Source organism: Callorhinus ursinus, unplaced genomic scaffold (genome assembly GCF_003265705.2).
Source record: "Callorhinus ursinus isolate GAN/ISIS: 27379988/994484 unplaced genomic scaffold, GSC_fseal_2.0 scaffold31, whole genome shotgun sequence".
NCBI lineage: Eukaryota > Metazoa > Chordata > Mammalia > Carnivora > Otariidae > Callorhinus > Callorhinus ursinus.
The window spans coordinates 2,923,319-2,940,517 of record NW_027397093.1 but is presented as its reverse complement, the minus strand read 5'-3'; the positions used below and the strand labels follow the sequence as shown (position 1 = coordinate 2,940,517).

The 17,199-nt window shown below is 50.4% G+C and overlaps 1 protein-coding gene across 1 annotated transcript; it reads left to right on the top strand.

Annotated features, from left to right (window-relative positions):
- Nucleotides 1–789: 789 nt before the first annotated feature.
- On the top strand, nucleotides 790–9,696 carry GPR15LG (G protein-coupled receptor 15 ligand). Its single transcript, XM_025880358.2, has 4 exons — nucleotides 790–916; nucleotides 2,583–2,672; nucleotides 8,442–8,495; nucleotides 9,397–9,696. The coding sequence occupies exons 1-4, from the start codon at nucleotides 847–849 to the stop codon at nucleotides 9,480–9,482; spliced, it is 300 nt and encodes a 99-aa protein (XP_025736143.1). The 5' UTR covers nucleotides 790–846; the 3' UTR covers nucleotides 9,483–9,696.
- The last annotated feature ends 7,503 nt before the right edge of the window (nucleotides 9,697–17,199 follow it).

Below are 17,199 nucleotides of genomic sequence, written 5' to 3'. Positions count from 1 at the left end.
GCACAGTGCCTTTCTGCGTCCCCTGTGCACAACCTAGCCCACAGAATATGTCCAGTGAGTAGGTGACGATGGTGGACTCTGCCCTATGCCTGTCCTTGTGAAATGTTTCCTTCCTCCATACACTTGCTCAGGCTGATCCTATACCTGAAGCACCTTTTCATTTCATCCTAAACATCTGTTAAGGTACAGCTGCAGCCCCACCTCCTTCACAGCTCTATCAGTATCCATCGTGTCACCCGCGGCCCCTCACACATGTGTGCTCATTCAGGCTTGTGTCCATCTCACAAATGGGAAGCCGACTCAGAGGCATTTAATGACAAGTCCAAGGTCACACTGCCGTTAGATGGCAAAGCAAGAACTCAAACCCAGTTCATCTGATTCCAGGCTCTCTGCTCCCTATATTTCATGGATTGCTTGAGACTCTTCTCTGAGGCTTTTCAAAGGGTTTTATGGCCCTCCCTGCCCCATCTTAGGAATGAGCAGGAAGATCTGTGTTTGATGGCATGATTACTGACACTAAAAGTTAACCTTCAACACCAGGAAGTGGCCCTTCCCTGATGGGAGTTTCCTGCTCTGACCACCGAGGCTAGCGCCAGGAGTTCCCAGGGCTGGGCATTTAATAGCTCTGTGTGCTACAGTTCACTAAATACTCTCACCTTCTCGAAAAGCTGTTTTTTTCCTCTTGGGAGCGGCTGACTCTACCCTTTATGAGAATTCCAAGGCTGCTGGTGCCCTGCCCATTGGGAAACACCTTACTGTATCACCCTATAAACATCTGAGGTGGCCCTAGGAGGACCTTTGCGGCACAGCTGTCTCCCCACGACGTGAGGTTCCAGCCACCCCACCATGAGGTTTCTAGTCGTCTCCAGGCTGCTCTGCATCTGGCTCCTCTGCTTCTCCATCTTCTTCGTGGAAGGTAGGGCCATCTCCCGGGGTGCTGGCTCTCGAGGAGAATGTAGGGCCTGGGAAGGTTGGAATCAGGAAATGTGGGAGGGCAGGACCCCCAGGAGGCAGTCCTGGGCCTGGGAAGACAGGCTATCACTCCTAAATCTGTAGCACCTCTTTCCACAGTGGCAGCACCCCCCAATCTACATCTACAGCCCCAGCTCCCCTAAACACACACACAAGCTATGTAGAAAGTGATGTGTTTACCGCAAGCATACAACCTCCCGGCAAGATTGATTTGTGCACCTGAATCCTACCAAGCTAGAAACGCTGGAGCCACTCTCGTGTAGGTGTATCATGCTTGCAGGACAGTACATTTGCGTTGAGTAAATGAATGAATGAATTAGTAGACTGAGTCTGAACATCCCCAGATCTTATGTGCAGCAACCACGTGCAGCCAATGCAGCAGACCGGGTTAGCATGTGTGTGTTTGCAAATAGGGGAGATATTCCTTGCACCTCTGTGGATATGAGTATTTAGCTCTTCTGCCTTTATTGTTTCAAGTAGCTATTTTGAGCTTTTTCTCTTGCCTACCCCTCTAGACATTGCCCATTTATTATTATTATTGCTATTATTATTTTTAGCAATTATGGTGATTTTAACATTTATTGGAGTGGGAGATATGGACATAGGTGGGGCGAAAAACACCTGTACTTTCATGACTTAAGAATAACCATGTTCAACATTTTATTTCTTTTTATATTGCAGGCAAGCATTTTTTTGAAATTAATATATCTCTATATGTTCAATGTTGTATCTCTTTGTTTATCACTGTATTATTATAATCACCAAAAATACTTATGACTGAAATTATCCTGGAAGCATTTACACCAGAATGTCAACAGCAATCATCTCTGAGCTGTAAGATTATAGGAAGTATTTGTTTTCTAAAGTTTCTGTCATGAACATTTGCTGCATATGTAATATGGAAAACAGTGATTAGAATTCCTCATCAACACAGTCCAAAGCAGCGCAATCTGTCAGACCTCTAATTTGGGGACATTGTGAGAGGTTGCCACTATTACCTTAATGACAACTCATTGAAGATAAATACTTTTCTGCATAAAGTTTCCAATCCATTTAGGAATGTCCCTGGCATAGGCTTCAACGTAGTGTTATTTTAGTAATATTTTAAGTAATATTTTGAGATATAACTTGCCATCAAGTGAATGTGCTATGATGAATTTCATGCTTAGACATTTAGATGGTTCACAACGTTGCACTATTTTAAGCATGTAGTAAAAAAGCATATGTGTATATAAAACACGTCTTGTATTTAAGATTATTTCCTTAGGCTAGATTGCCAAAGGGAGATTACTAGGTCAACAGGCATAGACACTTTGAGTGACGGTGCTGTTTTTTGGAGGAAGGAACGTGAGGAAGACAGGATCTGCCCACACTAACTTTGTTATTTCTGGAAAAAAAAAAATCACCTCCAGGCCCACCCTTCCCCCTACCCCCCACCTCCGCCCAGCTCTCCCCTAGCCTGGCGCATCCTGAGTTTCCTTGAATAAATACTCCTGACCCCAGCATCCTGGGAGCAGAGGCTCATTCAAGTCATTCCTTCACAGACCCAACCCCATGGTGTCCCCAGACTTGCTAAGGAAGGGTCTCTGCCCCTCTGTGTCCACCCTCAGGGAGAAAGAATTCTAGTCATCTTAGCAAGCCCAGGAAACGCAGGCTGTGCTGTTCCCGAGTTCCTAGCCCTGCCCTGACGACCCAGAAAGGTAAGCACCGCACCCTGTCCAGATGGTAAGAAGACGTTCTGGGGGGGCCGTGGGACAGGTGGTATATGCGGGTCAGCCCCCAGCCGTGCCTGACACGGAGGGGCCACAGCAGATGTGACCTTGGCCTCATGGAACTTCCAGTCTAATGGGGGGAACCGGCCCCTCCCCCCCAAAACAAAGTCAAAGAAGTAATCATTTTAAACCAAATACTTTCTGTCGAGAGAAAGAACAGAATGAGATTTGAAAATGTTACTGGGAACACCCCCTACCCTGGGTGGGAGGCGTCGGGGGAGGCCACATTTGAGACCTGAAGAAAGGCAAGGAGCCAGAAGGAGGAATGTGGAGGGGAGGGTTCGGGCAGGGGAAGCAGCAGGCGTAGGGGCCTGAGATGGGCAAGAGGGGGCCATGGAAGACAGAGAGGCTGGTGAGTCATCGGGAGGTGTTCACGGAAGCTACTAACCAAGGCAGGACTGGCCTCGTGAGTTGGCACATGAGGAAAGGGGACCAATACAGGGATGGAACTCACAGGTTCAGAGAGTCCCAGGATGCAGGCAGTCAGCACGAGTCCCAGTAGCCCGGCTGGAGGAGGAGAGCTGGGCTCCATACCAGGGTGAGACCTGGAGGAACAAGACTGCCCTCTCCCACAAGGCCTGGGCGGAATGGGGGCACTGGATGCTGAGGGAGACAGGCTCAAGGGGGGCTGCACGCCCCCAGTTCCCAGCACTGACCTAGGCTGGGGGCCTGCTGGAGCATGAGAATTGCCTGGCCCAGGTGTGAAGTTAGCATTCCTACACTTTTACTCGCCTTTGGTAGGAGGGCCCTACAGCCTGGGGCAGGCAGAGCCCCTGGGGAAAGCTGCTGAGCCTTGAGCCAGCAGGCCTGATACTAATCCAGGGCCCCTGCCCCCCACTGTCTGCAGCCTAAGGCCCCTCCCAGGGGTCTGAGAAGGCCCCAGCCATGCTGGCTCCTCTGGGACCATGGTGCAGGGAGCCCACGACCAGAGTCAGAGCCTCCAACCTGCCCCCCAGCCAACTACTGGAGTCCTGTGCCAGGGGAGCTTGGGTATGAAGGAGAGGAAGGGAGGGAGACAGCACAGCTTAGCCTCAGGCCTCTTCTCTGGAGAAGCTAACAGCCCCTCCTTCCAAACTGGCATCACATCCAGCTGGGGCAGGATAAAAATAACCAGTTCTCACACACTGGACCCAGGTGCGAAGCACCCGCCCAGGACAGGTGAGAGTAAGTCACTGACTGACTGACTGGAGCTCTGCTCCCTGCTGAGACCCCAGCCCCATGGAGGAGGGGCAGTGTTTCCATGAAATAAATAAGGCAAAACTGTAGGCAGAGAGAGGTAGAGTCCCTCCCTGCTGAGTGAGTTTATCCACAAACCCTTCCCCAGGATGGACTCACTCACAGGCAGTAAAAAGAAGTTAAGGATGTGCACACACATGTGCACACATACACACACACACGCACACATGTGCACGCACACACACAGTTCCTAGGAAACACAGCCAGGTTAACTCCTTGTGCACAGTACAAAGGCAGCTGTTTCGTTAGTCACTCAACACTTTAAAATAATCTAGGTGCGAGACTTCCATGTTGACCCCAGATTTCCTTTAGTGTGTGTGTGTGTGTGTGTGTGTGTGTGTGTGTGTGTACACACATATATATATTTTAAATTTTATTATATATATATCTATTTTAATTCAATTGCAGAAACTTGCAAATAACTTTGAACGAAAAGAGCAAAACAAACCTTTTTATTGGGTCCTTATTATATAATCTCATTTAAATCCTTGGAACCACCTCCAGGGAAACATTGTCCCCATTTTACAGATTAGGAAACTGAGGCTCAGAAAGACTCTGACGCAGAGCCAGGAGCTCGGATCTGTCCACCTCTTTCCACTGCAACAAACTGCCTCCTGCATAGAGAGCAGGTTTCCTGTGGCGAGCTTAGGAAGACACGTGCATGCCCAAGACCTCAGATTTCCCCAAAGCAGAGCACCTTCTGGGTTGGAATCCCAGCTCCACCACCTGCTAGCTGCGTGCTCTTGAGCAGGTCACCCAGCTCTGCTAAGCCTCAGTCTCCTCACCTGTGAAAGGGTATGATACTAGAATCTACCATGCCAGGCTCTGGCAAGGTCGTGACTATAAAGCCAGGTGTTAGCCTGGCACCGAGTACCCCATAAACACATGCTGCTCTTGCTATGGAGGAAGGCAGAGCCCTGCCAGCGCACCTGAAGCAGGAGGCCAGTGACTTCCACGCTGAAAACCAAAGCCTAAGCCCAAGCTTGGTGGTTCCACCCGCCATTTTCCCCGGCCTGATCTTGGGACTTACTCAATGCCACGTAATCAACAGCAGAGGGGCTGGGGGTGCCAAGCTCGGGGAATTTGGCCTCTGTACTCAGGTTCCCTGATATATAAGAGCGTCTGTACACCTGTCTGTCCAAAGAGAAAATAACCGAGTGTACCTAGAGGATGTCCCCGAGCTGACACACTCAGCTACGACACACATACACCAGCACGACGACTCTTGAATCTCACATGTCTTTCCGGAGCCTAGCTTCGTATGCAAGTGCAGTGCTAGGCCCGTGGGCATGACGGAAAGTGGCAGGCACAGGACTCTGGGTCAGTTCCACAAAACCAACACCCAAAAATCAATGGGCTGAATGAATGGCCAATTTGCTGAATTTACCACATTTACCAATTTGCTAAAAAAAAAAAAACTTTTCCAAAGTATCTGAAAAGTGTGTATAAATCTCTATAGCAACATGTCACAGCAGCATTTTTTTTCTTTTTATAGCAGCATTATTTTTTTAATGGAGTGTTCAATTTGTGAACTCTGTTCGCACTTGAGGGGCATCAGGGTGAGGCAGGGGGCAGAATGACAGTTGTTTAGGACCCACCTGGGGCCTTTGTCATGTCACCTTCCATCCAAGTGTCCTGAGGTGGTTGGTAAGGAAGCTCTGGGGAAGGCTGGGAGGTCTTTTTAGAAGACCCCTGGAGCCTGAGCGTGTACCTGCCCCTCCCACAGACTGCCTGGGACCCAAGAGCTGCACGCCACCCTCCCTATTTTGAAGACAAACAAAATTACTTGACCCAGAGTGGGAGACGGGGTGGAAGGGGCCCAGAGAGATTTCTCCCCTACCATGGGGTTGTCCTCGTCTTCCGGAAGGGGCCCAAACCACAGAGACAAAGATTACCCATTGAGGACCACCAGTGTGATGACTTGAGCGTTGTGGCAACTTTGGGTGACACCTGGGTGGATAGAGCCAGTATCATGGACCGTGGAAGGGAGGAGGTGAAGAGGGTGCCCCGTCCATCCTGTCCAGTGGGTCAATCAGTCAGAGGCTCTCATATCAGTAGCCTCACTCCTTGGGATTATATTCATTAGCCATAGCTGCATAACAAAACACTCCCAGAGCGCCTGGGTGGCTCAGTGGGTTAAGTGTCTGCCTTCGGCTCAGGTCATGATTTCCAAGTCTTAGGATCAAGCCCCGCATGGGGCTCCCTGCTCAGTGGGGAGCCAGCTTCTCCCTCTCCCACTGGCCCCAACCCTTGCTCATGCTCTCTCTCACTATCTCTCCCTCAAATAAATAAAATCTTAAAAACAAAACAAAACAGGGCGCCTGGGTGGCTCAGTTGGTTAAGCGACTGCCTTCGGCACAGGTCATAATCCTGGAGTCCCGGGATCGAGCCCCACATCGGGCTCCCTGCTCAGCGGGGAGTCGGCTCCCTCTGACCCTCTCCCCTCTCATGCTCTCTCTCTATCTCATTCTCTCTCTCAAATAAATAAATAAAATCTTTAAAAACAACAACAACAACAAAAAAAAAAAAACCACTCCCAACTTCAGTGACCCTAAGCAACATGTATTTCTTATTTGCCATGAATCGACAGGTCAGCTGAGCAGTTCTTCAACTATTAGCTGGGCTTATTCATTCTTCCAAGGGTTGGATACACCACTCTGCTGATCTTGGCTGGGCTCTCTCACATGTTTAGGGGTCAGTGATCTGCAAGGCTGGGATGGTCTCAGTCAGGCACCTGGACCCTCTTCCACCTGGTCTCTTGTCCTCCAACAGGCTAGCCCAAACTTGTTCACAGAAGCTGCAGGGTTCCACCTATGTGAGTGAGAGCACCCAAGGCCTCTCAAGGCCTCAGAACTGGCCCACCTTTATCTCCACGGCATTCAATTGGCCAAAGCAAGTCACCAGGACAGCCCAGATTGAAGGAGCAGAGAAATAGACCCCATATCTTGGTGGGAGCAGCTACAAATTTGCATTGCAAAAACAGGGTGGAGAAAAGAAGACATCCAAATGGCCAACAGACACATGAAAAAGTGCTCAACATCACTCGGCGTCGGGGAAATCCAAATCAAAACCTCAATGAGATACCACCCCACACCAGTCAGAATGGCTAAAATTAACAAGTCAGGAAATGACAGATGTTGGCGGGGATGCGGAGAAAGGGGAACCCTCCTACACTGTTGGTGGGAATGTAAGCTGGTGCAGCCACTCTGGAAAACAGTATGGAGGTTCCTCAAACAGTTGTAAATAGAGCTACCCTATGACCCAGCAATTGCACTACTGAGTATTTACCCCAAAGATATAAATGTAGGGATCCGCAGGGGTACATGCACCCCGATGTTCATAGCAGCAATGTCCACAATAGCCAAACTGTGGAAAGAGCCATCCATCGGCAGATGAATGGATAAAGAAAATATGGTATATATACACAATGGAATATTAGGCAGCCATCAAAAGGAATAAGATCTTGCCATTTGCAACGACGTGGATGGAACTGGAAGGTGTTATGCTGAGCGAAATAAGTCAATCAGAGAAAGACATGTATCATATGACCTCACTGATATGAGGAATTCTTAATCTCAGGAAACAAACTGAGGGTTGCTGGAGTGGGGGTGGGGTGGGAGGGATGGGGTGGCTGGGTGATAGACGTTGGGGAGGGTATGTGCTATGGTGAGCGCTGTGAATTGTGCAAGACTGTTGAATCACAGATCTGTATCTCTGAAATAAATAATGCAATATATGTTAAGAAAAAAAAAGAAGATAGCAGGAGGCGAAGAATGAAGGGGGGGAAATCGGAGGGGGAGAGGAACCATGAGAGACGATGGACTCTGAAAAACAAACTGAGGGTTCTAGAGGGGAGGGGGGTGGGGGGATGGGTTAGCCTGGTGGTGGGTATTAAAGAGGGCACGTTCTGCGTGGAGCACTGGGTGTTATGCACAAACAATGAATCATGGAACACTACATCAAAAACTAATGATGTAATGTATGGTGATTAACATAACAATTAAAAAATTTAAAGGGGAAAAAAAAAACAGGGTGGAGAATTGCAACTATATTTGCAATAAGTCAACTGCTGTATTTGTTGTAGGAGCCAGAGAAGAGAGTCTTAGGGATCTGAGGGGCGCAGACAGGGGGTGGAAGCAGGGTTGAGGAAATCATGGTCCTTCATCAGAAACACTGATGAAAAAAGCTTGCAACATGATATTAATAGAAAAGAGTACTTTATACTGTATATTACTGTGACAATTCTATTTGGAAGATGAAAGCACTTTCAAATAGGAAGAAAAAAGCCACACCAATACTAGCACTGATTTATGATTAAGACATGAGGCCATTAATAAGTTATGATAATTAAATTTAATTTTATAGCCAGTTGTTATACAGCAATTATTGTATAGCACTTATATCTGCTAACTCAACAATAATCTTAAGAGTTAGATACTAATACTGCCCCCATTTTTACAGATGAGGAGCCAAAGCACAGAGAGGTTAAGTCACTGGTTGAAGGTCACCCAGCTGGTAAGTGGTAGAGTTGGGCTTTGAATCCAAACACTCTCGTTCCAGATTCTGCGTTGTCAACTCTCACACCACCTTGCACATAGTAATAATCTGGAAACAGAAGGAGAAAAAAAGAGTAATCTCATCACAGCAATTTAGTAACTCTCCCCATTCATTTGTGTTTCTTTTTTTTAATGCAGCCATGTTTTATTTTTATTGTATCTCATTTTTTATGTTAAAATTAACATTACACCCTGAGTATTTTTCTTCCTGTTGCTACCTAGTCTTCATAATCACAGGTTTTATCACTGCTAACCATTTTCCATCATAAGATACCATTATTAACTTACTATTTCTCCACCATAGAATATTCAGCTTGTTTTCCGAAATTTGTTTCTGGTATCCAAAACCAAACTATAAAGAACAGTTTGATGCATGCAGGGTTTTTTCTTGTGGATTATTCCTCCCATAAGTGGGACTGATCTGTCAAGATGTAAACATAGCTTTGAGACACACATTGTCTGCAACATGCTCTCTGGGAGGAGACAGCCCGAGGGGTCTGAGGGTCTGCGAGGACATGTGGGCAGACCCTCCTACCGTAGCCATCAAAAACAGGCCTCCCAAACCCCTCAAATTTAGTGGACTGTGCTCTTGACAGAGCTAGTTTAGGGCATAAGCCACCTTCCCTCCATCTTCTGCCGGTAAATCAGATTTCTTCCTGATGGGACTAAAATAAACTGAGCCAATCATGTTTGCCATGAAAGGTCTCCTTCTGGGTCTCCAGGAAGGAGATAAGCTCTGATTCTCGCCTTGATTTTTAAAAACTCTTTGTGCCTAGAAATGAACCTTAATTGTGTTCTCTCCATTCTCCACCCCCACTCTGCCTGCCCCTCTGGCTCTTGTCTTGTCTGCCCCTTCCCAGGGCGCCATGTGAAGATCTGCAGACTGTGTAAGTTCAAGCCAGAGTCCCGCATTTGGGTGGTACCTGGGGCTCTCCCTCAAGTTTAATACTCTCCAGACAAGGCTGCACACAGCTGAGACCCTCATGCCCAGTGCCCGAGGCATCCAGAAGTCTCAGGTTCTGCCAGGATGCTCCTCTTGAAGCTGGGGGTGATGGCAAAGATGTCAAGAGCTTTGGCCCATGGAAGCTTCTGTCCATGAACCATGAGTCTCTTCTCTTAAAAACACAACATTTCTTGCCCGCCGTGTTGACTGTGCTCATTCTGCCTTTTAGAAAAGCCTGAACCAGAATTTTCTGAAAACCACAACATAAATACAAAGGTCAAAACTCTGGAATGCCTGTCTTGCTGTGGGGCCTTGAACAAGTAAGTTAGCTTCTCTGGGTTCATGCTGACTTCAGAGATGTAAAGTTCAGAGAGAAAAAACCCTCCAGGGAAAACCCTGGCATCAGTGGGTTTCACTACCCTTTTCAACCTTCATGGCAATGAACTGGGAGGTTGGAGGGCTTCACCTTGGGCAGGAAGGGCCCTGAGAAAGTTCTGGAATTCCAGATGCCAGTCCCAATCGTGCCACCAACTTTCAGAATTATTCAGGCTCAGCCCACTAGTCTCAGTTCCCACCTGACCCCTACAGTGCTGACGGTCAAAATTCCACTGTAACATGTGGCAGCTGCAAGTCCAGACACTTCCGAGCCTACTAGGGTGCAGGATAACAGGCCCCCAAGAGCAGCGACCAAGTCTGTAGAGGCTCAGTTGTCCCGAGATACACAGAACCTCTAACCGTTCCATGTCTGATGGTCCCTGAAGGAACCCCTTCCTAACTTCCTGATGTGGGTCTGCTGGAAAGAACACTCAAGCACACAAATAATAAATAAGAAGATACACAAAATGTGTGGCACATCCCAGTTTGAGAAAGTCAGCAATGGGGGTCTGAGCCACAACTTTCTGCTAGAGGAGACCCGTGCCCCGAAGCCCCTGCTGCAGGCTGCCCTTCATCACAGCAAAATCTAACTCTGAGAAGGGGATCTGGGCACTACTAACAATAATAGCAAAGGTCCTGGTCCGACACACCAGGACTCAAGTCCCAGGCCTACCCGGGATTTTCTGTGTGACCTGGGCAAGTCAGTTACCTTTTCTATAAAATGCAGAGCCCAGGACCCATTCAGAGGGCTGACATGGGGCTCCCGCACACAAATGGATGTAAAGGGCCCACAAAGGGCACACAGAGGGGCTCGGTTCAAGAAGTCCCTGTCTTCCCTGCCCTCCCCCCGGGGCTGAGCTTCTGCCCACGATGAGCCAGGGCTGCGGGGCTGTGGCTCAGAGGCAACAGATGGCCCAGGTCTAAGAGGCTTATCTCTCTGTAAAGCTACCTTCTTAGCTGATTCTCCCAGCAAGGTGAGAAGCCCCTCCCCACGCCGCCCCCAGCACCGTGTCTGCGAGTGCCAGGCCAACCAGGAGCAAGGCTGGTGGGCAGAGGTTCTCTGGCACGGGGCTTTGGGGACAGCAGTCCCAGGGCCAGCCAGAGCCCTTACCTTGTTGTCGGCCAAATCTTCCACTTCCATTCAGAGGCTGCGTTCATGGGCTGGCTCGTTCACTCACTCACCCACTCCCAGGGGGAGGACGGTGGTCAGACAGTGCTAGGTTCTGAGGCTCAGACATGTACAAATGCGGTCCCTGAGGGCTAAGAAGCACCGGGGTGTGAGCACCAGGGCAGAAACAGAGGGCCAGACACAGGAGAGGGAGGGAAAAGATGAGCTGACGCTTGAGCTGAGTTAGGGGAGAGTTCCAGCTGGAGAAGACATATTTGCAAGCAGGAGGGAATGCAGATAGGAAGGGCCACGAGGAGGAGATGGAATGAGCTAGAACTAAGGCAGAGCCATGGGCAAGGCACAGAGGAGAGGAATTAGAGGGGTTCTGAGCAGCAGTGGAGTGGCCTTAGAGACTCGGTGGCTGGGTGGACTATGGAGACAGGTCCACGGTGAACATTCCCGTGCTGGGTCAGACCCTCACCAGGAACTCCCTCGGCAAGGGGCAGCATGACCAGCAGCGGGACCGCTGAGTATTCCACATCCTCGTCCCCAGTACTTCTCCTTCCACCCCACCCTGCAACACACAGACAGAAAAGGCAAAGAAAACACTCACACCTAACTAAACATGCGTGCTTGAGGGTCAGCCAGGAAGAACAATTCAGAGGCTGTGTGTCCGACCACTGAACCACGTCTAGCCTTATGCTCAGGAAAGCAGGAGCCTCAGCTTCTTTGTGGGCAGGAAAGACCTGTCACTTAATATACACAAATAAAAGGACACAGCCAGCCGTTGGGAAAAGGAGGAGGCTGTCTGTGGGGCAGGAATGCAGTCCCTGCAGCTCGCAGCCCCTGGCTACGGGGGACCAGCCTCAGGTAGGACAGGCAATGATGCAAAGGGACCTTCCAGGGACACCAGCCCCTCGGAGCAGCCCAGGCCAAAGGTGGGAGGCACAAAAGGGAGCCGAGGACCCTGCTCCTGCCTGCCCCCCAACCCCGCCCCATCTCTCTTCCCTCTGGGAAGTGAGGGAAAGCCTGAGACCCGCTCCCAAGCAGAGATTCCCATGCAGAGCTGGAGGCTGGCCAAAGGCCAAAACCTTTCCTTCCCACTCTCTCCCCTGTGGAATGTCACCTCCAGAAGTTGCAACACGAGCTTTTAAATTTGGTGGAAGAACTTTACCCTCGAAGGGTAGATTGGGTCTACAGGGAACGTCCAATGCATAAGTTTATTCAAGGCTACTGAGGATCCCATGAGGATTCCATACATCTAGAAGTGACTTGAATTTATAAAACTTGAACTCGTAGTTTGCCCTTAATTGACTCCCTGAAGAACCTAGACCGGGTGGCAGCTGGCTCTGGTGTCACTAGGGAAAGTATACGGTCCCCATGGCAACACCCTGGCTGCGTGGGACACGTGGCGTAGGTGACAGAGCACAGGCTTCACAGATGTGGGTTCAAATGAGGGGCCTGTCAGGTGCCTACTGGGTGATATCGGGGAGGTCAGGTGACCTCCTGGAGCCCCAGATTCCCCACCTGTAAAATGAGGCTCACTGCCTGACTGCCAGTGGGCTACTGGGGAGACTAATAAAACGAGAAGTGCCTGGCTCTGAAATAGAAGCCGAATTGTGGTCACAGATCCGCTTCCACCAAACTAGACGGATCCAGGTCTCTCCCCCGTCCCCACCGCCATTCAGGATTGGGCCCTCCTGGACTGATTTCATCCCCAGCTATCCACATGCACTCTACAGCGCTGCGTGCTCACCTGTTCTGCTGACTCAGCTCCGAGCTGATTTCTGGGCAAACTGGGCAGAATAGACAACTTTCTGGTACACTGCAGAGGCCATGCCCTGGCTGGATAATGGTCACATAAGAACCCCCCACATGACTCCCCTGACTGACTCCACAGCCCTTTTCCCCCGCCTTGGAAGCATCATAAAACTTCTAGGGTAGGAATGTGTCCAGGGTTCTAGTCTGCTGCCCCAAGCAGTGGCTGGACCTTGCCTGTTTACTAACAGCCTTGTACCACGTGGACAGGTCCAGAGGCATCTGGCAGACTTGTTATCAACAGCTCCATCTCTGGAAAAGATCTTTGGCTCATGGGTTGTTTAGTCTGCCAAACTGCACTGCCCCTCAGGATTTGCAAAGTGTGAACCAGAAGATGGGAGGTGTCAAGTCACAAGAGAGCAGAACAGAAAAATAGGTTCTTTTCCAGATCAAAAGGCAGCCATTTTGCTTGTTGTACTCAGTGTTTCGAGACACTGTGGATATGAACATGTATCCATGTGCGGCAGTCTCCACCACTCCCTGCTGCCTGTCACTCAGCCTCTTGACACACACTAGCCTCCTGCCTGGCTCAGCAGGCATTTCAGTGGATGGCCCTTGGCTACTCCAGTCTCTCAGCTTAAGGAAGGATGGAGTGGGGAGGAAGCATGTCAAAGGCATGCAGAGGATTAGTTGCTGACTAGGACCAGGAAGCAAGACTCATGACATCATCAGGGACCTCTTCATGCATTCATTTATTCAGTTACACCTTCAGCTGGTCAACAACTACCCACTGAGGACCTACTATGTGACAAGCCCTATGTAGATACTGAAGAAACCTATGCATGACATGGTCTCTGCCCTAAATGGTTCACTCGGCAGGAGATACCAAAGCAGACAGATTGAAGCACTAAAGTCTTTTAAAGACCCTGTCAATGTCCCAATCAGGGACCACTTTCACTTGGGGACAGAAGATGCCCGAGGAAAAAACCCTTCTGGAGGAGAAGACATTCTTTGCTGTGTCCCCTACCTAGACTCAGCCAGGAGGCAGGCTGGATGACAAAGGAGAGTACTATGGGGTGAAGACAGGCAACATCGGGTTGGAGCTTCTGCCGAGTGTCACTGACCAAGAGCCAGCATCACAACCCAGGAGTCCGAACAAGTGGGTACTAGTGCCAACTAGATGGGTACTGGAAAACAGTTGTCAGCCCCAGACTCGTGCCTAGTACCTCGGTTAGGGGGACAGGCAGCGCCTTAGACAGATAGGGGAGGAATCCCATCTACATGTCAGAGGAAACAGAGACAGCCACCCTACACCTGGCCTGGACAGAGCAAGGGGACAGGGAAGGCCACATTTCAGAGTAGATGGTGTCCCAGGCTCCCAGGCCCCTTAGCCACTAACCCCAGAGCCCACTGCTGTGGCAAGAGATTCCCAACTTCCAGCCAGGTGGGTATACCCTGAGGCCCACAACCACAGAGGACAGTCGTCCGGACCTTACCTGGGCTGGGATAAATGGGCCTCACAGTCACGTCCAGAGAGTGTACATCCAGCCCTACTGGGATTCCCCTGACCCTATGCCTTCATGCTCTGTACCAAATCCCACCCTGGACAAGGGCTGCTCTCTCACGAACAGTTGTTCTGGAACTCAGCAACTGGACAGAACAGTTCAGGATGCCCAGTACTGGGGCAGAGGTCAGTCTGCAAGATGGTCTTATCTCAGACAGCTAGGGCAGAATCAGAGTGCTGGAGACCTGTCCTTTCCTCCTCCCGGGTCAGGGTCCTTAGGAAGATGAGCCTGAATAGCAGGCACCTGCTGTTCCCCACATCCTCAGCACTAGGGGCCTGGAGAGCTCCTTGCCCTACTTCTCCTGGTGCAGGTGTGCATGTGCTGGGCATGCATGTTTACACAAGGAGATGGGAACGGATTCACACATAGATGGTCTACATGCATGAGTGTGCAAATGGGACCAGAACTTGTGTGTGTGTGTGCAGCTGTCTAAGTGTGTGCATGAGCAAGCAAGGCACCATGGGTTAGCACATTCAGGTAGATCAGACAGGGGCAAAGAGGTTCTGAGAGCCTGAGTTGGTGTGGTGGCAGCTGGAGGAAGAACACACTCACATGCCAGGCTGGCAGCTGACACTTGAATTCCCACGTACTGACAGCTGGACCAGCTGTTGTCAGTCTACGTGAGGAAACGCTGTCAGACCTGACCGAGAGGTGAAACTGATTTGGTGTTTCACTACAGGTGCCATGGCTCTAGGAGGCCTTAGAAGAGGGGGCTTGTCACCCTGCAGGGGTAATAGACATGTGGAGGATAGGCTGACATGTGTCTGAGGCTGCCCAGGGTCTGCAGGTGAGGGCCAAGCTCTGTGTCTCACAGGAGGTGAGCCCTTCCCAGCTTATGATACACTGAGCCCTCCACAGAGCCTCTCATTCCTCCGCGCTAAAGGTCAAGACCATGGTGAGAATCTCCGCGAAGAACTGCTGTTCTCCCGGGTTCTCAAATGCTTTGTGGACAGGGATAGATCTACAGTGGCCCGCTTGTCCCAGTTTACCCCAGACCTTCCTAGTTTTAGCACTGAATGTCCCACATCCCTGGAAACCCCCAGGCAAACCAGGACAGCTAGTCATTCTAGCAGATCTGAGCCTGTACAATTGAAGGGGGATGGCCCCTTTAAGGAAAAAAATATATATATATAAACTGCAAATAAAATTAAGGCTACAGAAGAGACGTGTCAGCCAGGGTCCCAGGCCCTGAAGCTTCAGTAGCTTCATGGTCATCTCCCTCTGCCACCAAAAGTTTCAACTTTTTATGCAGCAGACCCAAACTGGATGTGACTCTAGGCTCTGTCCCTCACTGGCTGTGTGAAGCTGGACAAGTGACTTACCCTCTCTGTGCTTTACTTCTTCTTTTCCAAAGCAGAGACAATCGCATCAGAAGAGATCATACTGCTCACACGAGATAATAGAGGTGACAACACACACACATACACACACACACACACACACACACACGGCATGTGGGGGTACTCCTTCAGTATCCCTCTCCAGTGCAAGTCTGTTGACTGAACTGAGGCCAGAGAAGTCAAGTGATAAGGAAGTAGGCAGACAGGACACAGGGAAAGCTCAGCCCACTGGCAAGATGTTTGCCCCAGGACACCGTTGCTGCCTCCAGCACACTGAGTGATCCACAGAAAGCCTCAGTCTCCTTATCTCTATGGAGACCTGTGGAAACTTGCTTTGGCCTTGTCCCAGCCTTTTGTGACAGAAAGATACAGAAATGTCTGTGCAATTTAATGTGCATTTTCCAGGGTCACCTGGGTGGCTCAGTTAGTTAAGCATCTGACTCTTGGTTTTGGCTCAGGCTGTGATTTCAGGGTCCTGATCTCAGGGTCCTGAGATGGAGACCCAGGTAGCAGTCGGCTCCATGTTCAGCAGGAAGTCTGCTCATCTCAGTCTGCCTCTCCCCCAGCTTGCCCACACATGCGTGCTCTCTCTCAAATAATCTCTATCTCTTGCTAACAGTAGATCAGGGAGGGCTGGCCCAGGGGCATAGGTGACGTTCTGCTCTGATGAAGGCCCCCGCGGAGGAATATCAAGACCCCAGGCAGGGAGGCCTCTCCAGGAGGCACACAAAGGGTCTCCTCGGTCTGTGAACACACCCTTCCAAGACCATCCTGGGACATGATCAAGCTTGGGCCTGAAGTGACCTCCTTGTGCCCCCTGTGAGTAGAAGGGACCAGGATGCTTCTCCATTCAACCAAACTCCAATATCAGAGCAAGAGAATGAGGGTCCAGTCCAGGGAAATCTACCAACCACCAAGAAGGTTTCTAAGCTTACCTGCTTCTCCTACTTTTTAGCATCCAGGGCCCCCATAGCAGCACCTTGCTTTGACTAAATATCCTTCGGGGATAGGGAGCTCACCCCTCCCGGGGGCAGTCCATATGTGTGCTGGCCAGCTCTGCTGGCAAGTCTGTCCCAGGGAGGGGCTTGATTCTGCCTTCAGGCCATTCATCCTTCCTTACAAGGCTTGAGTGGGTCTGCTACTTCTCCCTTGGCACCCACTGGACACTGGGAGTGACAATGGGGATTGAGACCAACCTGCTACCTGATAACTTCTGCCTCCCACCTTAGTGGTGACTTGAACACACACCCCCACCCCTGCTGCCTACCACATATGTGGACCCCCACTAATGATCACACTAGCTAACTACCCCACTCGCTAGGACAGCTGGCTTGGCCTGGGGGGGCAGGACAGGAAAGAGTTGGGGTCCCAGTGAGGTGGGCCTGACAACCGCTCCCCATCTGCTCCTCACCCTACAACAACCCTCCTCTCTGTCTCACCCCCACCCCAAGCCTTCAGAGGCACTACCCCTGGAACCCCACCCCCCCGCCAGTGGATCCACCCCCTTCTGCACATTCCGCCTCTAGGGAGGGACCCCTCTAGACTCAGGCTGGGCTGTTCCCTGCCAAACTCCC